At 41.3% G+C, this 26,534-nt stretch overlaps 2 protein-coding genes across 2 annotated transcripts; both read right to left on the reverse strand.

Moving 5' to 3' along the window:
• LOC130205707 (urea transporter 2-like) lies at positions 1-2,883 on the reverse strand (the record flags this gene model as incomplete). Its single annotated transcript, XM_056433206.1, has 5 exons — positions 1-232; positions 326-355; positions 508-694; positions 1,049-1,167; positions 2,818-2,883. Coding segments are annotated over 5 exons (627 nt in total), but the record flags the coding sequence as incomplete, so codon positions are not given.
• A 1,433-nt stretch (positions 2,884-4,316) lies between these two features.
• On the reverse strand, positions 4,317-21,120 carry thbs4b (thrombospondin 4b). Its single transcript, XM_056433083.1, has 22 exons — positions 20,879-21,120; positions 17,275-17,472; positions 15,449-15,699; positions 15,232-15,334; positions 14,973-15,055; positions 14,816-14,867; positions 14,539-14,690; positions 13,499-13,636; positions 12,824-12,898; positions 12,552-12,704; positions 12,338-12,442; positions 12,137-12,244; positions 11,360-11,519; positions 10,088-10,206; positions 9,494-9,546; positions 9,194-9,387; positions 7,516-7,694; positions 7,055-7,103; positions 6,743-6,939; positions 6,439-6,611; positions 5,844-5,983; positions 4,317-5,580 (listed from the first exon to the last, which is right to left on the reverse strand). Exons 1-22 carry the CDS (start codon positions 20,955-20,957, stop codon positions 5,522-5,524), a joined length of 2,820 nt encoding a protein of 939 aa, XP_056289058.1. The 5' UTR covers positions 20,958-21,120; the 3' UTR covers positions 4,317-5,521.
• Between the last annotated feature and the right edge of the window lie 5,414 nt (positions 21,121-26,534).

Below are 26,534 nucleotides of genomic sequence, written 5' to 3' on the forward strand. Positions count from 1 at the left end.
ATGGACGTCAGGTCCTTTGCTGCCCGTCGTCTCGGCCTCTTCGTGGCTGCTGCTCCGCAGACGGAGCTGAGCTTTCCTCCGAGGCCTGTAATCGTCTGTGGTAGAGCCGGTTTGCCTCGGGGTAGGAGACCCCGGACAGAGGTGGTCTGCAGATGGCCGGGAACTCAGAGGAAACGAAGAGGAAGATGAGAGTCGACAGGCAGAAAGGCCACGTGCAGGCTGGTAATGCGAGCTGAAGGCGATGTCATCGGAGAGGGGATGCATGACGCATGATATGAGAGCCGTACGGGGGTTCGGATCACAATCAGGGAGTTTGACTTCCCGCAGACATCAGTTTCGATAAGGCTGCAGTCGGCTTAACGCATGTGCAATAAGGCCTCTGTAAGGGTTTATTGTGTGGAGCTACTGGAACAATACTATTCAATTCAGATTATTCTGTATCTGCCAATATCACAAATTACAAATTTTACCTCAGAGGGCTTTAAAATATGACAATTTCTGTCATACTTGAGGGATATTGAGTCTTTCCATGGAGTCATGAGGAGGATGCAGATGGTCATTTGGCTGAATATCCACCTGGAATTGCAGATAAAAGTAGGTCACATGCAGACACACCAGGATATTTAAGGGCAGGGTGAAGATCGGGAGGTCCCATCTGATGGCAACTGAGGACAAAGCACCGGAGAGTCCCGGGCTGTGAGCAGAAACAGGAAATGGATTACCGACCGGGCGGAAAGGCAAACTATGACGTGTTGACGTTAGGATTCCACCTCTAGGGGTCTTATTTACCTTTAGGATTTGACCGCTTGCACAGCTTAATTATCTGTATGGCTGATCAAATCTGGCAAAATGTTTCTGGAATTTCAGGATTCTTGCTTTAAAAATGAGTCAGCCGGAGAGGGCGTGAGCTCACTGAGTCAGATGGATTCCAAACCTGCAGAATCGCTGCCTGCGAGGCCGCTTTATGTTTCTCTCGGTCTGAAATCACCAACCCATTGTTCCAAAGGTGCAATCGAATGAATCAGAGGACATTCAAGAGGACACGTACCGCAACATGGACATGAAGATATTTGGCAATAAGAGCCACCAGTACCAGCTTCCTTTGGCGGAGGAAACCGCCATCAGCATGCGGATCAGGGTTCCATGTAGAGCCACGGATACGGCTTCCTGGGGTGGATGTGACCCATGAGCAAAACACAGTCAGAGGAGACACGTAGTGTGAGAAGGAAAGTGGAAGGGACGGCGATGATGGCTCAATAGAAGGAAAATGATGAAAAAGTCAAATAAGGATGAGGAGATGCAGTCTGACCTGCGTTGTCCCAGCAACATGGCCGACACCACCGGTTTCGTAACAGTGGTTGCTTTCATGTTCTTTATTTTGAGGAGTTGAAAATTAAATTGTGATTTTTGGTATCTGTATTTTTGTCAAATAAAAGAGGAGACAACAAGCAATCTTCATATATATACACTACCGTTCAAAAGTTTGGGATCATCCAGACAATTTTGTGTCTTCCATGAAAACTCACTTTTATTTATCAAATGAATTGAAAATTGAATAGAAAATATAGTCAAGACATTGACAAGGTTAGAAATAATGATTAATATTTGAAGTATTAATTTTGTTCTTCAAACTTCAAGCTCAAAGGAAGGCCAGTTGTATAGCTTATATCACCAGCATAACTGTTTTCAGCTGTGCTAACATAATTGCACAAGGGTTTTCTAATCAGATATTAGTCTTCTAAGGCGATTAGCAAACACAATGTACCATTAGAACACTGGAGTGATAGTTGATGGAAATGGGCCTCTATACACCTATGGAGATATTTCATTAGAAACCAGACGTTTCCACCTAGAATAGTCATTTACCACATTAACAATGTAGAGAGTGTATTTTTGATTAATGTTATCTTTATTGAAAAAACAGTGCTTTTCTTTGAAAAATAAAGACATTTCTAAGTGACCCCAAACTTTTGAACGGTAGTGTATATATATATATATATATATTAATATATATGAATCAATTAATCAATACGTGAATACACATCTTCAAGGGGTTCTTCCTCCAGACTGAAAGCAGAGCCAAATAAATATCTGAAAGAATTTAAGCCTTCAAAGACATTTAAAATATAAAAACATCATGTCTGAAGAGACTGTTTGATTTTATTGATTTCTGATCCGTTTGATATAGCGGGGAACCGAAAATAAAAGGTACAGTTCGAATCACAGATCGGATCAGCTGCCAATACTAATTATTGATCATTGATCATTCTTATTGGCGGATACAGATACATTTAGTCTCCCAAGCTGCAGACACTTTATTCTTTTGCCACCGTCCCAAAAATAATTATATGGATGTTATCAATTTAATTAGTTTATGTAATGTATTATATCATCAACACACAATTCAAAGAATTAGTAAATATAAAATAGAATTTGTACGGATTAAAACTAATCTTGTCGTTAGTGTGTTATAAGCCGCTTAGTGTAAACGGGTCGTAATCCCTCTCTAACGTCTGTTTATGCTGTTGTGAAAACATCCTCCCAACAACAGTTTGAAGTTTATAACTAAAACTATATTTTACGAGATTAAATGTGAACACATCATGATAACGTTATAATTCGACATCGCCGAGATCAACATTAGTTTGACGTAGTAATGAATCTCAACAACAGTCGAGTAATAGAGTTACAGTTGGTGCTGCTTCTGAATTTAACTACACATCTTTGTATTATTTCAATAGCACACTTTTAGCAAAATGAAGCCACACTGAGTCACTTAACTTCTTATTTAGAGTCTATATTTTAAATAAATCTTACCTCTCTAAATTGAAGATAATCTGTTATCCACCAGCTGAGTTCACGGAGGCCGGCACACTTGATACAAATTAAATTTTAAAAAAAGTCAGATATAAAGGAATTATGACACATTGCCTCTTTATGAAATCCTTAAAAACCCTCTTCCTTCTCTCTCTTCCGGCGGACCCCCGGCCAGGAGCAAAGAGCAAAGTCTCTCTATTCGTCAGGCAGCCAATCAGGGATCAGAACGCTCTTATTGGGGAAGTACTTCCTGCTCCAGCTAAACAGAAGCCTTCGTTTCTAGAGTTTCAAGCTCTGAGCTAAAGGAGAAGGAGTGGATATATTGGCATGCATTGAAGTGGTTTATTGAGTGGTATGCATGCACAGTAGGCCTATGTGTGGCTTTAGGATGTCTTATATATATATATATATATGAATATATATGCATATAGGCCTATATGGGGGCGGCTGTAGCTCAGTGGGGTAAGAGGGTCGTCCTGCAACCCCAAGGTTGTGGGTTCGATCCCCGCTCTCCCCATTAGTTGCAAGTCGAAGTGTCCTTGAGCAAGGCACTGAACCCCCAGTTGTTTCCCAGTTGCTTCCCGGGCGCTTCACCGCAGCCCACTGCTCCTTAATAACTAAGGATGGGTTAAATGCAGATAACTAATTTCCCCTTCGGGATTAATAAAGTATATATCTTATCTTATCTTATCTATATACTGTATTTAATTAGTTTTTTATTCATTTCATTTGTTTTATATTATTTCATTTTTTTCATTTTAGAATTCAGCTGAGTCAACCATTCTGTGAATCTCGCCAAAACTCCCTAACCAGGGGTGTGTGTGCGGGATTCTTATGGCAGAGACACACGAGGTGAATCAAACCGAACCCCCCCCCACACACCTGCAGAAAGTGTAGGCGATTCTACACCCGGAAAAGTGTAGGAAAATTGCCTACAACCCCCCCCCCCCCCCCTTTATAGAGAGCTGAGATTGTTCTGGAATTGTTGATGTAAAACACGTGGGACCGGGTATGTGTCATATGCAAAAGCCTTTAAAAGGTGAATTTATATTTTTTGTAGAATGGAGAAAATGCCCCCAGCCTCCAGGTTAACGTGATATTTGAATGTCAGTCAGTTTACCAAGGCCACTGGTTCTGCTGTTGTTCAATGTTAAAGATGACAGGACCAATGGGGTCTCAAATACACCTTTTTAAAAAAACTAATCTGGATGTTTCACTGAAGAAACAATTTATCATCCACGATATTAAATACCTCGCTGGCACTTTATAGGTAGGAGCCTCCTTGAAAACACAGCTCTGTGTGAAGTTTTGTCTTAAAAAAAAGAAGAGAAAAAAACTTTTAATCGCGATTAATGAATTTCAAAATGTGTGATTAATTAGTTAATTTTTAAAAATCGATTGACAGCCCTACTTATAACACATCTAATTATCAAAATATGTAAACATTTTCAATGGAAAAAGAAGAATGATGCTGATATCACATTTTAAACCAACATCAGTGTATTTTAAAGCCCTTTATTTTAACCAGGGTTGTGACTACATAGATATGAAATGATCAAGATGTCAAGTATTTGTACGGTTTGATTATCTCTTAAAGAATCCAGTTGAGCTACTTTTGCTCAACTGGATTCGTTTGGAAGAGAAAACAACATAAACACATAAAACCAGTTTATGATTAAAATGCAACAGTCTGAGGCTGAGCCATAACTTTCCTTTCTAGTTGTTTGTGCATATTTATCTACACATAAGCAAACATCTCCTGTGTGGAAGCAAAATACAGTTTTTCTATAATAATATTCCCTTTTAATTGGAAAAACAATATGGAAACTGGCCATTTTTGAACATATGTTATTTAGCATTTTGTAATTTGATGTTACATGTTTCTGTTGTTTTTATGTCACATCACAGAGCATCGTTTTTTAATAAAAATCATTATAACTTATAATCTTCAGCAAAAGTAGCTCAACTGGATTCTTTAAGAGATAATCAAACCGTACAAATACAATTGGGTAAGAGACACATACAGTACGGAGGTCGTGGTCATACAGGACTGTCTCAGAAAATTAGAATATTGTGATAAAGTTCTTTATTTTCTGTAATGCAATTAAAAAAACAAAAATGTCATGCATTCTGGATTCATTACAAATCAACTGAAATATTGCAAGCCTTTTATTCTTTTAATATTGCTGATTATGGCTTACAGCTTAAGAAAACTCTAAAATCCTATCTCATAAAATTTTAATATTTCCTCAGACCAAGTAAAAAAAAAGATTTATAACAGCTGAGTGTTTGTCAAGGCTCAGGAAACCCTTGCAGGTGTTTCGAGTTAATTAGACAATTCAAGTGATTTGTTTAATACCCTACTAGTATACTTTTTCATGATATTCTAATATTTAGAGATAGGATATTTGAGTTTTCTTAAGCTGTAAACCATAATCAGCAATAAATCAGAATAAAAGGCTTGCAATATTTCAGTTGATTTGTAATGAATCCAGAATGCATGACATTTTTGTTTTTTTAATTGCATTACAGAAAATAAAGAACTTCATCACAATATTCTAATTTTCTGAGACAGTCCTGTATATGCACTGAAACTGTACACACCAATACACACACACACACACACACACATACGCACACACACTCACACATTCACACACAGAAGCATTCTTTAGAGATCTGATGTCATGTTTTTGCCTTGACTTCAGAGCGAGTCGACACCGTGGTGAGTGCTGAACTCCTGGAAGTCCTCCGGGAGGGTGTCTGTGGAAGTGAGAAGTCGGGTATCATGAGACGAGCTCAGAATCTAAAGCCCGGCGAGCCCGACCTAATTCTACTCGCAGCTGTAGTCTGCAACAACAACATCAAATCTAAATCTAAAATCCCTCATCGGCCACAAGCTGTTAAGGACCTTGAGACGAGGTGCTTTAGAAACAAGCCGCCAGACAGTCGCTCCGTGGGAGTCATTTTAAAAAGTGTACAAACAATAGAGCGTGTGGATTCGTGCTTCAGTGTTTCTTCCTTACCGTTGCAGCGGTATTTCAAATTGGACCAGATGATGTTTTCCTGAGAGAAACAGAACACGCCGAGCCGCCCTCCCCTCATGGTCGTGTCGATGGTCACGCCGGTGTCGGCCACTAGCTCAGTTCCTTCATAAAACCTCGCCCTGAAATAAACACACAGCGGGAAAAAATAATCTAGAGTCCACTCTCAACATTTAAGGAAATATATTCATTCCCTACCTTGATGAGAGTGAGATGACAAGATTGATCCCACCGTACTGTAAATATGTAGCTGAGGCCAGCAGCTAGTTAGCTTAGCATAGCACCAGGGGGGGGGACAGCTCGCCTCTACATCTCTGTAAAAATGACTTTCCTGGAGTTTTGTCGTCAGATTCCCAGGAAGTTATTGGGGAATTAAATACTGATTATAACCTCCTGTAAATTCATGTTGTTAAATAATCAAAACGTGTGCTTTATTGGTCGTTTGTAGGTGGATTTCGCCGCCGTTTCCAGCCTTTAGGGGAAGCTTACAATCAGCCACGAGACGAATAAGTGTGTTTCCAAACATGTTCAAAACCAGACAACGGAGCAACAGTTTCGGGGTTTGAAGGTGCCGTACCTGATGTAGCCGACCTGTGGGCGGTGCTGCAGGTACCAGCGGTAGGACACCTTGTCCTTCCAGCCCACATTTCGGGGGTCCTTCCACAGAAGACGCACCTGGTCGTTGGTGTCTCCCGTATGCCACAGCGAGTTCCTCAAGTGCTCCCCGGGGCCCGATCTAGACTTCACCGCCTGGTGAACAGCGGCGGGTAACAGAGAGAAGTAAGAGGGGCGGCGTGGAAGCACGAGTGGAGAATATGAGGGTATTAAAGGTCGGACGAGCGTGAATCCGCTGCGTGGGGATTTGTGCCGTGTGCGTTCACCTTCAGCTGGATGCCGGGCTCGGCCACCGCTCTGAAGGGCGTGGCCTGCCAGTAGGTCTGTTCGGTCTGCTTCCACATCACCACGTAGAAGGAGGACGAGTCCTGGTAGCCGAAGATGAAGCCGGCGTAGTCGTCGTCGGTCACTGTGTTCACGTGGAAGGTTCCTTCAAAGTCCACGCCACTGAAAGCCGTGTAGCCTGACAACAGAAAGGAAAAGCAGTACATTACTTATATTCTGACTAAACATTGTGCATTTTATTGATGATAAATATTTATAAATATGATATTCAACACAGAGGAAATACTTCTTACCAACAGCCAGTCCTGGGTCACTATTCATGGTCTGCACAATTTCCATTCCCTGTGTGAGAAAGAGTTGTTGAATGAGGCATGTTGCACCCTGATGCCTTCCTGTGCTTAAGAAACACTAAACTGCAGCTTGAATATGAGGTATATTACAATTTCTTTCCGATGCACTGTACATTTATTAAACCCACTAATGCTGATTTGTGGGACAACTTTGGTGCAGCAGTTTAATATTTACTCTCTCTTAGTTTTGTTTATGGTCTCTACCAACTAAATGGTGCAATATTTAGGTATTTTTCTTCTTCTAATACGTCTTTGGAGTACTCCATTAATATCTTGTTGGGTATGTATCGTGATTGTCACTTTTCAAATTTTTTATTGTTATCGGATGAAACATTTTGATCACAGCTACTTTAACTTGTCCCCACCGTACAGGAAGAGGGAATTTTAGCATCTCGTAATCTCACCTGGTTCAAAACAATCCAGTTGGGGTCGATCTGAGCGTCGCCCTCGGGGTCCAGCACCACCGTCTGATAGGCCCTGAAGTCAGTCAAGGTGACCTCAGCATTCTCAGGACAGTTGTCAATCCTGTCGATCACTTTGTCCTGGTCGAAGTCGGACTCACAGATGTCTCCAACTCCATCACCTGAGAGACGACAGAGGAGATTTGGACTTAGATTAAAGTTGTCTCCGGTGAAAGGAAGAAGGATCGTGAGTTATTGTTTCATGAGGTCAGAGGTGCAGACAAGTTATGAGCTCTCACTCCTGTTGAACCAGTGTGTTTGCTGCCTTGTCACAAGGAGGAGACGCTAGACGCTAGACTGGCTTCAGGGAAAAGGTTAAAAAAGGCAGACAAAGCTGAATCAGAGTGTTTCCTTCTTGTATCGGGCAGCTGTGTGAATGTCTTGTGGGCATCGTGACACCTTTTGAACCAGTAAATACACGAGTGTAAACACTTAACTACCACCAAAAGCTGACTTGACTTGATTGAATTGACACGCCACACCGACTGAGTCCAAAAGGCATTGTTTTTATATAAATAAAGTCAAAATGAGTCACAAATGAAAACAACTAAACAGGCCTTTACCCAACAAAACAGGCCTTTACCCAACAAAACAGGCCTTTACACAGTCCTTTACCCAACTAAACAGGCCTTTACACAGTCCTTTACCCAACTAAACAGGCCTTTACACAGTCCTTTACCCAACTAAACAGTCCTTTACCCAACTAATCAGGCCTTTACCCAACTAAACAGGCCTTTATCCAACTAATCAGGCCTTTACCCAACTAAACAGTCCTTTACCCAACTAATCAGGCCTTTACCCAACTAAACAGGCATTTACCCAACTAAACAGTCCTTTACCCAACTAAACAGGCCTTTACCCAACTAAACAGGCCTTTACCCAACTAAACAGTCCTTTACCCAACTAATCAGGCCTTTACCCAACTAAACAGGCCTTTACCCAACTAAACAGGCCTTTACCCAACTAAACTGCCCTTTACCCAACTAAACAGTCCTTTACCCAACTAATCAGGCCTTTACCCAACTAAACAGGCCTTTACCCAACTAAACAGGCCTTTACCCAACTAAACAGTCCTTTACCCAACTAAACAGTCCTTTACCCAACTAATCAGGCCTTTACCCAACTAAACAGGCCTTTACCCAACTAAACAGTCCTTTACCCAACTAAACAGTCCTTTACCCAACTAATCAGGCCTTTACCCAACTAAACAGTCCTTTACCCAACTAAACAGTCCTTTACCCAACTAAACAGTCCTTTACCCAACTAATCAGGCCTTTACCCAACTAAACAGTCCTTTACCCAACTAATCAGGCCTTTACCCAACTAAACAGGCCTTTACCCAACTAAACAGGCCTTTACCCAACTAAACAGTCCTTTACCCAACTAAACAGTCCTTTACCCAACTAATCAGGCCTTTACCCAACTAAACAGGCCTTTACCCAACTAAACAGTCCTTTACCCAACTAAACAGTCCTTTACCCAACTAATCAGGCCTTTACCCAACTAATCAGGCCTTTACCCAACTAAACAGGCCTTTACCCAACAATCATATCTGATTATTACTGTAAACTGATTTGACTGTGTGGCATACGAGGAGGTGCGTTGTGTATTTCAGACTCACTATTGTCATCGATCTGGTCAGAATTCGGTACCAGCCGGCAGTTGTCTGGTCCCGGTGGTAAGGAGTCAGGGATCCCATCGTTGTCGTCGTCATCGTCACACTCGTCTCCCAGCCCGTCTTTGTCACTGTCCAGCTGGGAGCTATTTATTACGAATGGGCAATTATCCTTGGTATCCTGATGACCGTCGCCATCACTACAGGGGAAGTGACACGATCACATGACGTGAGAAACGACAGGAGTAGAAACAGCACTTCAGATATCTGCAAGAACACAACATGGAGACTTGACGACATGAGTACCTGTCTTGGTTTGTGTCACAGGAGTCTCCAACCAGGTCATTGTCAATGTCCGACTGAAACAAGAGCAGAGAGTTCTCCAAAACAGCTTCTTTTCTTCACACATGAGGTATTTGGATCCTTTACATGAGTAAAAGTAACAAAGGTCTGGACTGTTGGCTGTATACAGCAAGCCATTTAAATACATCACATGGAGCTTAACCCTTTATGGGGCACTTATAGAAATACTTTGAAATTCAAAATGTGTGCTATTGGAGGGTATAAAAATACAGTTTTACTGTTGTGAGAAAATGTATATCGTTTTTAGGTAGAAAATCTACAACGAAGTTACCATATTTGGTTACTTGCCTGTTTATGGTCAAATAAAATAAGTTACCATATTTGGTTCCTCGCCCGAATAAGGGTTATGGGAACTATTAGTAAAAGTAACAAAGGTCATGCATTTTAAAATTGTATTTCAGTAAAACTTGGGGGCAGCAGATGACTTATATAGGTGCAGAAAGAAGAAAACAGTTTTGTGAAATGGTATTAGATGTACTGTCCACGACAGCTATCCATCCCTCCATCCCTCCATCCCTCTCTCCGGCTCTGACTGACCTGATTTGGGTTGGGGGTGTCGGGGCAGCTGTCACAGGCGTCTCCCACTCCATCTCCGTCCCGGTCCACCTGGTCTCGGTTCTGGACAAGCTGGCAATTGTCTAAAAAGTTCTTCAGGCCTACGCTCGCCAGTCAACAAGAGGAGAGGGTTAGTGTTATTCAGCAGTGAAATAGTGTCATGGATAATATGAAGTAAATATATTGTAGTTGCCAGTCACTTTTTATGAAGTCTCACAAATGATATAACTGAATTTGAATGATTCTGTGACAATAAGTAAATTGACAGAATATTGACTTGCAACAATTCTGATAGTAAATCAGTTATTTTGTGCACCAAATTATTCAGTTACTGCTTCGTAATTGTAGGAATTTCCTGAATTTCTTAATCTTACGTTTTAGTTAATTGGTTATTTTAAGGCTTTTGGACCGACAAAACAACCTATTTGAAGGTTTCAACTGGGGCTTTGGGTCATTTTTCACTATTTTTGGTCATGTTACAAACCCCTCGTTTTATGGAGAGAATTTATGACAGATTACATTCTCTCTCAAAAGAAACTAAGTTACCGCCCAGTGAGATTATTAACACATATGGACGTTGCTAATATGGAGTGATGAGCACATTAACACATAATGGGATACTAACTCTATGAATTGAACTTTCTAAAATCAAAGTGATGCATTAAAAAGTCGATCGTTGTCTTGACCGACTCTCTCACACTTAGTGAAGTCGATCAGTGTGTATTTATATTTGATGAATGAATGCATATAGAAATTGAGACATATTGGATCGACTGAATAACGACGTGGCATGTTACTTGTAATTCCACCACTAGGTTGCACTGTTGTATCTGCTATGAAGGCGAACACCAGTGTGTGTTTAAGTGCTGTTTCTTATTCCTTGCAGGGAGGCAGCAGCAGCTCAGATAAAGGTCAAGCAGCAGCGATAGAGGAAAACCTATCTTCTCTCCTGCGGGGTTTTCTGAGGTGTAATCATGCTGCTGAATGATCAAAGCTCGTGTTCGCTCCGGGGTCAGACTGCTTTTGGCCTTCGCTTCTTTTTCTTTATTTTATTTTTGCAGAGCTGCTTCTTATGCCTTAGGCGGCACTAGATTTTTTCAATAACATGATTAAGAGAGATGTGCAGTGAACAGTTTGTCTGTAATTAAACGTAAGAGCACAGTCAAAATGTGAAGGATGGAACTGAATAATAAGTTGAAACAGGGGTTGTGTAAGCAGGAGCGCCAGTGTCGGGGACATTATTTAACTCCGTACCGTCTCCGTCCATGTCGTCGTCGCAGGCGTCTCCTTTGCCGTCGCTGTCGGTGTCCCTCTGGTCAGGGTTCTCCACCATGCGGCAGTTATCACAGGCGTCTCCATGGCTGTCCTTGTCGCTGTTCCTCTGGTCCAAGTTGGCTTTCAACCAGCAGTTGTCCTGGAACACAAAGGCCCCATTCACTGCACGTGTGTTTGTTTTCAGTGGATAAGCTTGTGTGTGTGTGTGTGTGTGTGTGTGTTAAGAATAACAGAGCGAGGTTAGCTGTTTTCCTCTGCTTTTTAGTTGTTATGCTAAGTTAGGTTCCAGCTTTTTTATTGTAATGTGTTTTACACTTTCTTTTAGGTTTTGGACTGTTGGTTGTCTCCAACAAGCCATTTAAATACATTACATTAAATGTCATTTAGCAGATGCTTTTATCCAAAGCGACTTACAATAAGTGCATTCAACCAAGAGTACAAACTCAAGGAACCAAATATGGTAACACCCTTTATGGGGCACTCATTGAAATAATTTGAAATTCAAAATTTTAACACTACAGTGCTATTGGAGGACATAAAAATACAGTTTTACTGTTGTGAGAAAATATATATCGTTTTTAGGTAGAAAATCTCCGTTTGTGGTCAAATAAAAGAAGTTAACATATTTGGTTCCCCGCCCGAAAAAAGGTACATTTCGACGGAATTTAATCTCAATTCATCGATTAATAACTAACAGATTAATCAATAAGGAAGATACTCTTCATTTGCAGTTTTTGTTCAAGCCTGTCCACCAACCTGCTCGTTGGGTATACCGTCCCCATCGGCATCGGCGTCACAGGCGTCTCCATAACTATCCCTGTCCGCATCCTCTTGACCGGAGTTAGGAACGAACTTGCAGTTATCCTGGGAAGATGTGTTAGAGGTAAGAAAATAAGAGAATTACGTCGAGACTATCGCAGCAAAGTTGCATTTGCTGACAATTTGCACCTCGGTTACCTTTTTACAGCTCAAATCTTTGCATTTGAGTTTCTCATCTGGGTAGCCGTCAATGTCGGTATCCTTCCCACACAGGTATCCATTACCGGCCCAGCCAATTCCACACTGCGGAGACAAAGAGGAACCTCAGACAGCGTGGATGTGGAGGTGTGCTTATGTGCAGTATGCGTGTGCAGGTAAGTGAGTGTGTGGGAGGAAAGTGTAGAAGTCCTACCTGACAATGGACTGACCCGTCTCTCTCTGGAATACACTGGGCGTTGGCGTCGCACGGGTTCGTCAGGCTGTTGCCGCAGCTGATCGCTGGCTTGCAGCCCTTCACTTGATCTCCTGTGAAACCTGTGTTACAGCTGCCGCAGTGGTAGGAGCCCTGTGCAGGAATGAGGACATGTCGTTGATTTTGGAACGGCACTTTAAATGAAATAGTTGTCCTACATGAGCCATGTGTGTGTGTGTAGTGGTTGGATGGTATGCTATGGGAGGTCTTACCACGGAGTTGGAGCAGATGGAGTTGGCAGCGCAGCCGCTGTTGGGATCTTTACATTCGTCAATGTCGTCACAGACCTGAAATGATGAATGTAGGATGGGAATCTTTTTCCAGCGCTTTGTTTTCATAATTGTTTTTGCAATTTTTTTTGTTTTTTTCTGATTTCAAGGTTCAAATAATTACCTCTTACAATAATAAGCTGTAGAAAGTAAGTACATTATACTGTTATTTAGTAACATTTTGAGGTATTTTTTTAAAAACTTTACTTGAGTATATACTGTTACACTTCATTCCAGAGGGTCATTATTTATTATCTGATGATATAATAGAAAGCTGTTCTACGTTCTTCTATATCAGTTTTAATCATGAGATTGATCCAACATTCTAATACCTAACCTCAGTATTTTATTATAACTTTACATAAACACAAACTTTTTTGTAGCTACTGCTATATATATATATATATTTTTTAAATTTAATTTTAATTTAAATTTTTTATTTATGTATTTATTTTTATTGATTTAAATTTTAATTAAAATGTTTTTTATTTTATTTATATATATATATATATATATATATAAAATAATGTTTTATTTCTTTGAGTGATGTTGTAATTTTCATGCATCCTTTCTCTTGTATTTGTATTTGTGTGTTCCATATTGTATTCACTCTCTCACCTGTTTGTTGGTCTGGGCATACAAAATGCCCACCCCCTCCACGGCCAGGCCGCTGTAGCCCAGCGGACAGGCGTCACAGCGGAAGCCCGGGGCAGTGTTCACACACTCCACGCCGGGGAAGCAGGGGTTGAACTGGCACTGCGGGGAGGAAAGAGGACATGAGCTCTGTTGAAGCTGAAACACGTGGTTCTCACCGGGCTTCTCCCCAAAAGTTTTTAGTTTTGATCACACTTTAGCTCGTGCAAAAAAGAGAATATCCTTATAAAAAGAAGTCAGTGCACACACACACACACACACCCACAAACATCCAACCCCCCCCCCCCCCCCACACACACACACTCATTTAAAGTCCTGCCTGAACTAGAACTGAATCCCAAACTTGTACCTGTGGCTTTCATTCTTACGCCCCTTATAGCGCATTAGCTTCTGTGGAGTTTCAGTCTCAACTAATTATCTGTCATCTCGATGGAAGGCTGAGCTCGGCGGTTGAATGCTGCTGGAAGGCAGAGTGGAAATGCTACGTGCCGTGCAAATAAATATACAGACAGCTGGAATAAACACAAATAAATGATCCAGAGACATTGGAGTCACGTTAGCCGTTAGCAGTTGATTAGCATCAGGGTGGATTTGCCCTCGGACACAACTTTTGGTCACAAAACAAACCCAAAAGTGTATTTTTGTATTCATTTATTTTCTTCAGCTGCTAGTGCAGTGAGTTTTGGTCTTAGTGACGAGACTTTTACACTGTTATCATCTATCTCAGCATCAACGTGTCTTTTTCTGTGTGTGTCATTCGGTTTTCTTGGTATTGGAATCGTGTTTCCTGAAGGTCAAAATGTTCATCATGCGCTTTTCGCTGAGCTTCTTCCTGTTAAGTGGGTATGCAGTAAAAAAACATGTTGCTATATGTTTAACATGTCCATCTGGTGTTTGCCCCCGGTGCCGGGGGGTGGGGGGGCGCTCGGGTTCAAGAGGTTTAACCACCATCTTTAACACGGAGACCCATAATGGCCCTAAAACACGAGAACAAAAGGCCCCACCTCGTCCACGTCGTCACAGTTGAATCCGTCCCCGGTGTAGCCGTCGGGACACGGGCCGCACTCGACACCATCTGCTGTCTCGATGCACATATTCTCACGGAAACAGACCAACGCGGTACACCTTGCTTTCACCACCTCAGTACCACCCAGACCTTTTAATTAAACAACAGAGGGGAGGAAAAAGGTGTCATATTTGATTTATTTTATATATATTTAGTTTGTCCAACAGTATTAATTGAGCATGGTGTTTAAAGGTGACTGTTATTGGACATCTTACCACACGCCTGACACTCTGAAATGGTGTTTCTGAGAAAGGAGGTCTCTTTGACCTGTAAAGGTCAAACATAAACAAGTTTATATGCAGTCTGGCGCGCCGTCGGGGAGGTCAGCGATGGGGAAGCAGTGGCCTCAGAGGAGCCGTTAGTGGTCGTCACCTGCTGGATGAGGACGTCTTTCAGCTCATTTATCACCTTGGTTAAGTCCAGCATTTGATTGGACAGCTGCTTCGTGTTGACCCCTGAGAGAAAGTTATTTTGTTAAACTGAAGAAGAGGTGGGGGGATTCTCTGAGCCTGCTCTCAAGTCACTCCAACCAACACTGACTGTTGTTTTTTCCAACGGCTGGGATTGTTTTTATGAGGAACATTTGTCCGTCTCTGTGGACATTTGCTTCCGCGAAAAAAAAGAATCTTACCCAGAGTCTGGACAGAGTCCTTTTGTTGGAAGTGGCAGTCCTGTAGAGCCGCTACATTCTCAAACGTGTCCCCGACCACCAGCTTGAGCTCGTCTAAACTCTCCTGTTGGAATGAAACGGGTCAAAGTGGACATCTCACACATCTGGATACCTCCGGATCCATTATTGGGCCAGACATATTCATTATTGTTTGTAAATACTGTGAGTGAGGGGTCACCTGATCCCTGGCTTGCATGGTCTTCAGCTCCACCGTACCGTAGCCCGCCGGCAAACCTTGGAAGGCGGCCGGGAGATCTCTGAGCGTCTCCACCAGCCTGCAGTCCAGATGCAGCTCCACCCCGCCCGGCCCCGGCGGCTGCATCCCCTTCAGGTGGAACAAGAGTCGGTGTTGTTGGCCGTCCGCCAGCACCAGGTTGTTGAAGGTCACCGAGCTCATCCTCTTGTCACTCCGCAGGTAGCGCAGCACGGCTTTTTAGAGGACGGAGCAAGGAGAGGAAGCGAGGGTATAGGAAGACAGAGATAATGGGGAGGAGGAGAGGATGATTTACATTTACTGCAACGGGTTGATTCATCCAAATGACAACAACACTAAGTCTACAGCCGTCTGTGAGGCTCTATAAACCGTTATGAAAATGTCATGATGTCGGCTACTATGAGCTGAGCACACACATCCATTGTTTTACACATCACATGTTATGAAATTTAATTATTTGGTTTATTATAAAATATTGCAGACAATGTACAGAGCTAAAGCAAAGTCACTGCAGACTGTGTACAATGTTGTTTTCAATACATGAGTGTAAATGTGATTTGAGAGATGTTTGTAAGTTTACGGGACAAAAAGCTAAAAAAGGGATTAAAAGAAGATATATTTCTATTGTAGGAGTCTAATTATGGAACAACGTTAAAATGGATGTAAGAATGGTCATCTCATTTTGGGTTTTCAAAAAGGATTATTTATTTAAAAAAATTTGAGGGTTATAAGTGTGATTGAAACGTATGTATATGGAAGATGTATGTAAATATATATATATGTAAAAAAACAAACATGAATATATATATGTAAATATATTTATATATATACAGGACTGTCTCAGAAAATTAGAATATTGTGATAAAGTTCTTTATTTTCTGTAATGCAATTAAAAAAACAAAAATGTCATGCATTCTGGATTCATTACAAATCAACTGAAATATTGCAAGCCTTTTATTCTTTTAATATAGCTGATTATGGCTTGCAGGTGTCTTAAGAAAATTCAAATATCCTATCTCTAATATACTAGAATACTTTTCATGATATACTAGTATATTAAACAAATATTTGAGTTTTCTAATTAAGCTGTAAGCCATAATCAGCAATAAATCAGAATAAAAGGCTTGCAATATTTCAGTTGATTTGTAATGAATCCAGAATGCATGACATTTTTGTTTTTTTAATTGCATTACAGAAAATAAAGAACTTCATCACAATATTCTAATTATCTGAGATAGTCCTGTATATGTAAATATATATATATGTAAATATATATATCCATTTATTTATTACATTTTTTCTTTTCTTTATTATTTTTTCTTTATTTTATATAAATTTTCTGATTTTTTATTAGAATAATTTAGGATAGGAATATATAAGCATTTTTGCTTCTACCTATACATTTTCAGTCTTTCTGTTTTGTATATTATATAGAATAATATTGTATTGTATTGCAATGATTGACTGAATGAAATACATAACAACAACAAAGGCTGTACCTACACTTTAAACAAAATACTAACTTTAGCATGCTAACAATGATGATACTAACATGGTATAGAGGTTTAATTCACCGTCCTATGCAAACATTTGCTAAGTAGTACCTGTAAACCCCAAACAATGAGCTGAAATATGAGAACACGCTCCACAGGAGTGAGAGGAACTGCATACATATTTCTCAGTGGCTTCATCATTATAATAAGTGACTCTTTTTTCCTAACACATTAATACAAACAGGTTGTTCAGTGCAGCTTGAAAACGTGACCGCGGCCTCTCTCATGGTGGCGTACCTCGGTTGAGCTTTCCCATCACCGTGAACTCAAAGTACTTCCTGTTGTCCCGGGGGTTGAACAGGGAAAACAAACTGGTTCCGGTCCTGGGCTGCAACTTAAAGGTGGTGAGGATGAAAGCCTCGCGAACCCCCTGCTCGGCCAGACCCCCCTGCAGCAGGTCTGGCAGGCAATCAGGCGAGGTGAGCAGATCATAGACTGTTGACAGGGACGGGAAGAGAGAGGGAAACGGTAATGCATGAGTAATGGATGATGCAATATCAATATTTACAACCTGCAGCCGCTCCGATTCCCTGAGGAAACACATCCTGCGTCGACGAGGGGAAGATGAGGATGTTGACCCCATGTGTGTTGCTCTTGCGGGAGACCGAGTTGGCTCAGAGAAACCCGAAAGATGAGGATTTTGAAGTAAATCAAAGCGATGTACTGCGACGTCTATAGGTGTACGGCGTTACTGTCATCGTCTCGTCAGATCCACACCGAAGCAGGCCGATATAATATACGTGATCTCTCTTTTTTCCAGCCACAGCTTCATTGTTCTCACCGGCGGGGGAGGTATGGCAGACTTTACTGAGAAGCTGATTAGTGGGTGTGAAAAGCCACAGGGACACCGAACACTTGCACTCGTAGTTAGAGTCCTCCTTTAAATAAAGTGCCTCGGGAGCTGCCCACGAGAGGATGTGCAGTGGGTCTCCAGTCCGCCATCTGCACGCATCATGAATACACAAGCACCCTGAGAGCCGTCGGCACGGACCTCGGTCAGAAGGGAGCAAAATTGCTTCCAGAGATGGGCTGTCGGCCAGGATTGTGAAGCATGATTCCCAGATGACGTTCTTTTCTTTTTCTCTCTCCTCCGGTTTATTCAGTCACATGCCGTAATTCAGCAAAACTACACAGTGATGTCAACAACCACCACGAAGAGGAGTCTTTTATTTTGTTTTTTGACAAGATAATACACATATATCTCTTTTTAACTCATTGGTGCATCAAATTGACAAAATCTCATATTTTAAAAACAATAAGGACACAAATGAAGGTCAATGCATGTTTTGATGTTGTTACTGTAACACTGCAAAGGCACACACACACACACACACACATTCATAAAGTACACGCAGTCCCGCTGCTCATACGTCTTCTGGACAGAGGGCTTTATGGGGGTCAGGGTCGTCTTACGCCATCCTGAGGAAGGGCCTCATTCCCCACCCTGATTAACCTCCCATTTCAAGCTTCATAAAACTAGTTCAGCTGAAAGCCATAAAATAATGATGTGCCTTGTCGTCTCTTTAACACGAGCGTTTAAAATATGTCGCGGCTCCAAAGTACTATCAAATGGAACATTTGGGCAGCATTCCTCATCTCGCTGCTGAGCAACAACTTCACATTGGAGAGCTTGCATGTGGAAAGCTGTGATTTACTTTAGTTTAATAGGTGCTGAGTAATGATGAAAAAATTACATTATTTTTATTTATTTATTTTTATTATTATTATTATTATGCATTCTTACTTTTGAAGGTTGTATTTCTGTAAAAATACCAAAATAAAATATCAAGTCTAATATATATATATATATATATATATATATATATATATTGAAAGATGGAAACATTTTATCTTGGACAATATTGTATAAAGAAATAATGCTGAAAAAATTACATTATTCTTACTTTATTTTTATTTTGTATTATTATTATGCATTCTTACTTTTGAAGGTTGTATTTCTGTAAAAATACCTAAGTAAAATATCAAGTCTAAAATATATATATATATATATATATTGAAAGATAAAATATATATCTATATATATATATTGAAAGATGGAAACATTTTATCTTGGACAATATTATATAAAGAAAAATAATAATGAAAAAATTACATTATTCTTACTTTATTTTTTATTATTATTATGCAATCTTACTTTTGAAGGTTGTATTTCTGTAAAAATACCCAAATAAAATATCAAGTATAAAAAAATATATATATATATTGAAAGATGGAAACATTGTATCTCGAACATGTTAGCAGCTCGTCAATAGCTGCTAGCCGCTAACAGCTAGTCGCTAGCAGCTAGTGGCTAGCTGTGCGTCCACTGAGCAGGTTGAGTCTTGTGGGTCTTTAGAGCTCCTTCCCTGCAAACAGCTGCCTGCTGCAGGCGGACATGACACACCGAGAGGGAACCAGTACAGTCAAGCTGCTGCTGCAGTTTAACAACGAGCTGAAATCATAAAGCTCTGTAAAGCCACGGGGAACAGCAGCGCGGGCGGATAACTCTTTGTCGGGTTCACCGCCACGCTTACCTCCTTTCTCATTGTTATTTAACACGTGGTTATTATAGAAGTATTGATTATAGCTGCCGCAAATATGTGTTTTGTCCCCCGGCCGAGGAGTCTTTGTGCCCCCACGTAGAACGTGAGATTCCAATTGTGTTAATCTCAGCTCCTGGTGAAGTCATCCTTCGGGACATTGGTACTAATCAATAACTCTTTACGGAGATAGAATGGCTGCTTCGTGTTACTGAAATCCTCCTTACCTCAGCTTTAAACTCTCTCCTTGTGAAACATTCCCGTCATGCAGGCAATGACTCACTTGCAAGGGAAATGATAGACGGGGAACTCCATTAAACTGGACTTGTTTTATGCAGAACATCAGGCAGCCATTGCCCAAACATTGTCGGGATTAATGGACGCGTGAAAGGTATGCCGTCTATCACGGGAGTCATTTGTAAGAAACTGATAAACCATCAACACCAATCTGTCCGCATGTCGTCTGCAGCGCGGCTCGTGTGTGACCTTGAACACATTTTAGCCTGACTGCGAAAGAGAGAGAGAGAGAGAGAGAGCGAGAGAGAGAGAGAGAGAGAGGAAGGGAGAGGGGAGTTTGTGCATATGTGTGACTTGAAGTTCAATATTGCTCCCAGATCAACTGTGATTGTTCCCATGTGTGACCGAGCTGGGACTTTGTTTGAATTAATATGAACCAGAGAGCCGAACCTCATGAAGCTGAAGTAATCAAGCAGATCTGCCTGGATGGATATGGAAAGCAGGACGACTTTACTTCAGAAAGATGTCTACTTTTATTCTTTATCTTTGCCTCCCTTCTCTCACAAACACACACAAAATAAACCTTCGGCTGCCTCATTTCTTCTTAAACTGACGGCGATATTTAGCATTTAATTCATACCTCAGTGAGTATTGTGCACCATGTCTAATCCTGTGTGTTCTTTATGCATATGATATTCTCTTTCACAGTGTCTGCTTTATCCATTATGCATTGCACTCATCCAGAGTGTGTGAAAATATCCAGTGTTGGAGCCATTAAATCTTTTTTGACAGATAATGAAAATGGAGGATTACATCACACGCAGGAAGTCAGTAAAATATGGCATTTAAATAAGAATCAAAGACATCTTTCTTTGTGTGTGTGTGAGAGAAAGAGTTAAGATTGAAACAGGGAATCTGCGATGATTATTTCCTTTCTTGAGCGGCGTTCATCCCCAGCAGCGGCAACAGTCGTTGAAATCGGTTATTGCCATATAGTTAAAATCCGAATGATGTTTAAATAAGAAATATGCAAAGGAAATGAGAAAACTTCAAACAACACTCACCTAAAGCCTGGGCTTCCACGTGCAAGCTCAGTTTTAACAGCAGCTGCGAGGCCAGAATCAGGGCAGTCCACACACCCATGTTGTCCTTCCAGCTGGTCCCAGATCAGCACTTTCTCTGTAGTGACTTACTGATATGTGACGAGCGGATTCCCGTACGTCTTAAATCAGAAGTGAGACGAGGCGGTCATGGTGAGCTCGATAGAAGCTGCTGACTGAGTTTGTGTGTGAGTCCGAATTGCTCTGAGAACATGAAGTCCAAAGGAGTCTTACTCAGGGAGGAGCTTCAGGGCCAGAACCTGCTTTTAAAACCTTCCTCAGACGGCCCCATGTCGAGAAGGAGTGACATGGAGAACCTCTCTGCATTGGCTCCTGCTTGCTTCTACCGTTTCCCACAGGCTCTTAAACAAATGTGCTGCACACGAGAAGCTATTACAGTTTTTTTCGATTGCTAAACGACAGTGGGCACAACTGGAGTCACATGTGCAAAACTCTAACCACAGTCTGCACTACCAACATTCACCTGAGCTAAACAGTTCACATCACCTGCAAAACTCATTCCAAGCAACAAAACTCTTAACACATGGCTCAAAACACGCTCAGTGCAGCCAAACACTCTGCACAGCCCTCACTGAGGTAACACACACTGAGGTAACACACACTGAGGTAACACACACTGAGGTAACACACACTGAGGTAACACACACTGTCACTCAGAACACACGGAGAGTAAAAACACGAGCATCAAACACCAATACAGAAAATACTAACTTTTCATCTTTACAGTTTGAACAATTTCAGTGACTTCAAACAAAGTAATATTTTCTTCATAGAAAAGAGTGACATTCGTTCACATGATTTATAATTTTTTTAGAACATAACAATTCTTTAAGGTAAATGAAAATTAGCAGTTTGCTTCAATAGTCTGTAGTAATTTACGGAATTACAGTAATGAGAAAAAAAAAGGTAGAAACTAAAAGTACAAACTGTAATTCGAACAAATAATTGAGGGGCTAATCCTGCCTCTCTCTAGCATCAGGCCACATGTTTTCATCAACATCACATCTCATGTTCTCTCTTGCCACCTGGGGAAGAACCTTCTGGAGGGCCTGATCCACCTGGCAGTCCTCTGGACTCGTGTCCTCACATCCGGCACGCATGGCTTCCAAAAGAGACATTTGGTCATGTGGGTGGTGACCAAACACTTGGTTCACGACATTACATGACATGGTCTATAAGTGGAGCCCTTATTTCATCTGGAATAACAGCTCTTTGTCTTCCTCCACGCATCCCCCTCTCCCTGCCACCCTTCTCCCTCCACGAACCCGTCTTCCTTGTTCCATTTCCAAAATGAGTCTTTCTGAGCTCTACCTATATATACTGTAATATATATATATATGTGTGTGTGTTCACGAACAAGTCTAAAAGAAGACACCTGCTTAGCCTTTCAGCTGAAATTGCAATCAGCAGTGTTTGAAAGGCACAATGCTGAAATGTATTCCGTTTTGAATGTGTGGTTCACAGTTTTGACAGCAGTGTGTTAGCATGTGAACAAAGTGCTGTAAATCCACAGTGTTGTGCAGGTTGTGGTTAAAGTCATGGGATAAGTGTTAGAGTTTTGAAAACTGTGTTCAAGCAATGAAAAACAAACTAGAGTTTGGTCCACATGAACTGCTGATGTGCAGACTGTAGTTAGAGTTTTGCACATGTGACTCCAGTTGTGCCCGCTGTCGTTTAGCAAACGAAAAAAACTGTAATCCAGTCCAGGAACGCTTATATCATTTTTCGGCTCAAATTTGAAACGCTGTGGACCGTTTGTGCTTCAGGTGAATAATATGTGTTCCCCACATCCAGGAATTAGAGAATTTATGTCACACTCCGTCTGAGAAGCAGGGGATTCAGATGTGACACCTTTCCCGTGTTACCGTTGTTACCCCCCCCCCCCCCCCATACACCTCCATCCCGGGGCAGGGTCAGGAAATGAGCGTTCTGGAGGCCGCACCTCAACAAGCCGCTGAAGCTGAAGCTGCAGACGGGCTGCTGGCTCTCGCGGCCTCCAGCTCGTCAGCTCGTCTGGCACCCTGCACGATGCCAGATTTGGCAGAGATGATTGTTTTCCTGTTCCTCTCTCCGCGTGTTGCATCTTATTTTGGACCCGACGGAGCCTTTATTATTTCACGATTAAGAAACGGCCGTCGAGCACAAAGAACAATCCTGAATCTGTAAGCACGTTTCAATAATTCAACAACAGGGCCCACGTTTTAGTGACTGCCAGATGATGTTCCCACTTAAAAAGGACAAACACGAGTATCTATAGCAACAAACAGCAGCAAATGAGTCATAGTTTCCATACGTGTACCGTAGGTGTTCCCTGTGGTGAGGCTGTGCACCGCTGCGCTGGTATTTAGTTGCGTACCGATATGGAGTCCGGCCAGTCAGCAGCAGGACACCCAGAGTTTTATCTGCCATCTGATTGGCTTCTAGAATGAGGCTTTACAGGCGCGTTGGTTCGGGATCACAGAACCCAAAAAAAAAAACTCTGTGCATGGTCTGCAGCTGCGATCAGGAGCTCAACAGACCACCTCAGAACCGGGGCTGGATCACATCACGGTGCGGTGGATGAGGTCAGCTGCAACCGGCTCAGATATAAAACCAGACCTCAAATGTCTCTCTGGCACCATCTCTGGAGTGTTCGTGATACCAATACGACCGAATCCTTAAACTCTTAGCTTCTCCTCATATGGGTCGATGGCAACGGACCCACAAAATGTACCGTGTAACCCATGAAGCCACCATGAAGCAGGAGTTTTATTCAGCGTGAGTGTGTTGGTGCTCTCAGCGGAGGTCTGACAACTAGCGAGTTTAAAAGCTCTGAATCCGAGAAGGAAACAAGACCAACTGGTCAGAAACAAGAGTGATGAAAGGGGCATAGTGGGAATCTTGTGGACCCGTGTGAACTCAGGTCGTTGGTACGGTTCGTTTGGGCCGCTGTGAAAGCTGTCAATCAAACTCTGGTCTGACCGAACTACAGAACCACAACCATTTAACCCTTGTGTTGCCTTCGGGTCAATTTGACCCGATTCAATATTTAACCCTCCTGTTACCTTTATATTTACTAACATATTTTACCCTTGAGGTCAATATGACCCCAGCTATTAAAATCTCCAGAAAATTATTAGAATTAATATTGTTTTCCAAGTTTAAGTGTGAGGTACTTTATGTTTGTTTGTTGACTCCCGAAAGAACACCGACATTAAACATTGAATCGGGTCAAATTGACCTGAAGGGGACAGGAGGGTTAAATATTGAATCGGGTCAAAATGACCCGAAGGCAACACAAGGGTTAAGAAGCTGGGTATCGGCCCGCTTCCAAGAGATTCTCATGTGGGTTGATTGTGGTGTGAAAGCAAATTAACCAACCAAAGGATTTTTTGATAACAGATAAGGGATTTTTTTAATCACAATATGTATTTTTTTAGAGAGACTTCTGTCGGCCAAGCCAGATAACTTCTGGTTCAAGCCTGTTCTCCTTGAGTATGGATACTATAATGTGATGGTGCATCTATTTGGACTTCCCCAAGGTTATTGGGCCGAATGGATCAAATGCTTATAATCGTTTTGTGAGTTTGAAGCGAAGAAATGTGTATCTTTATTTTACATCACATTGTATTAGATATTCAAAAAGCTATTTAAAAAAAGAAAATGTTACTTTAATTAATTACTTTCATGAATAAGTCATTGTTATCAACACAATCTTGTATCTAATTGGTCAGCTCATTAAGAACATTAATAATGTGCGACAGCCAGCCCACAGCCCTGTGAGGTACCTCGGGTGCCTGTCTGTGTGCCTGTCTGGGTGCCTGTCTGTGTGCCTGTCTGTGTGCCTGTCTGTGTGCCTGTCTGTGTGCCTGTCTGTGTGCCTGTCTGTGTGCCTGTCTGTGTGCCTGACTGTGTGCCTGTCTGTGTGCCTGTCTGTGTGCCTGTCTGGGTGCGCAGTCATCCGGGACTCCCAGACACTATATTGTATATTACACAAATGGAGCGTACGTATAATTTGTGTTCTGTGTAACTGGAAGACATCATTACAAATAGAAATACAAGAAGTGCTGTTTAATTTTTTAAATATATATATTTGGGTGAATTTAGCCCAAACTTCTCATTGCAAACCCAATTTAGTTTTTTCTGTTAATTGTGAAAATGTGCTCTTGGTTGTGCTCAAATGCTTTGTAATAAAAATGTAAAAAAAATCAGGATCAATTTAACCCTTGTGTTGCCTTCGGGTCATTTTGACCCGATTCAATATTTAACCCTCCTGTCGCCTTCAGGTCAATTTGACCCGATTCAATGTTTAATGTCGGTGTTCTTTCGGGAGTCAACAAACAAACATAAAGTACCTCACACTTAAACTTGGAAAACAATATTAATTCTAATAATTTTCTGGAGATTTTAATAGCTGGGGTCATATTGACCTCAAGGGTAAAATATGTTAGTAAATATAAAGGTAACAGGAGGGTTAAACATTGAATCGGGTCATATTGACCCGAAGGCGACAGGAGGGTGAAACATTGAATCGGGTCAAATTGACCCGAAGGCAACACAAGGGTTAAGTTAATTTTGAGGATGCACATTAGGCTCAATTAAAGTTGTAGTTATGATTACATAATGTTGTTGCCCTACTCGATGTTTGATATTTCCTGTTAATAAATCACTGCTCATCAATTATCTCTTTTACGTTATTTCACGGATGTTGAACGTTTGAAGGGGAAAAAAGGTTTTCTGCCACAGTATTAAAGAAAATAATGACATTCATCCCATAAAATGTTCCCCTCCACAAGAAGTTCTTTCATAAAACGACTCATGGCCCTGGTGTCTGAGGTATAGACTCAGAGTTTTAGTAATTATTTGAGTTCATTTAGACTTTAATACCACTAATAATGTTTTAAATGGTTAGTTTCCGAGCACTCTTTGTGACAACATACATAAAGACCTCATACGCGTTAGAGGGCTGCATAAACCTCCCTGAGTCACCAGAATTAGAACAAAAAATGCTCCGACGTATCATGTTTTCCTTGGTTCTGACCTAATGAACCACATGACCGGTGCCAAAGCACCGTTACACCAAAAAGGTGTCTCAACTAATCGTTATTTTCCTTCTGGTTCCTGGTAGGATCATTTATTGAGCTCCATTGGTTTAATTGTCAGCAGCAATGGGAACATAATTTGCAGATTTATACGACCACTTTAAGTATTTTTGCCTTTTCCTGCTTCTATCGCATTTTATTCTCTCGGTGCTGTTAGGTTGTAATAGTTTATTTTGATTCTGCACATGTGCATAGAGGAAGTCTTATGCTTTAAATTAATACGTATAGAAAGATATTATAATAGGAAATATTAGGGAGAATATTATTTCGACTGTATTATGATTTTATTGTGAAGCATTAGGGAAAGACACTGTTTACTGTATTGACTGTATGTGATGATAGTATGTGAATGGTGCTGTTTATATGTATGTTGCATGAATGTTAGTTAGTATTTCAGAAATGTTGAAGCCGTTAGCCAGCAACTCTCGCTCGCTTGAGCTCGTACCTGTGGAGCCTGGATCACTACGAACCCACCATCGTGAGCTTTGATTGTTTGTTAAACTTCTTGCCGTTAAATA

The sequence above is a fragment of the Pseudoliparis swirei genome, chromosome 15 (assembly GCF_029220125.1).
Source record: "Pseudoliparis swirei isolate HS2019 ecotype Mariana Trench chromosome 15, NWPU_hadal_v1, whole genome shotgun sequence".
Classification (NCBI taxonomy): domain Eukaryota; kingdom Metazoa; phylum Chordata; class Actinopteri; order Perciformes; family Liparidae; genus Pseudoliparis; species Pseudoliparis swirei.

What these genes read in the sequence shown, in the direction of transcription:
- thbs4b (XM_056433083.1), bottom strand. Translation starts at nt 20,957, where the DNA reads ATGGGTGTGTGGACTGCCCTGATTCTGGCCTCGCAGCTGCTGTTAAAA. An exon ending in ACGGGTCAGTCCATTGTCAG is followed by an intron (nt 12,443 to 12,551) that starts GTAGGACTTCTA and finishes TTGTCTCCGCAG; the next exon opens with TGTGGAATTGGCTGGGCCGG. An exon ending in TGACCCAGGACTGGCTGTTG is followed by an intron (nt 6,940 to 7,054) that starts GTAAGAAGTATT and finishes TTCTGTTGTCAG; the next exon opens with GCTACACGGCTTTCAGTGGC.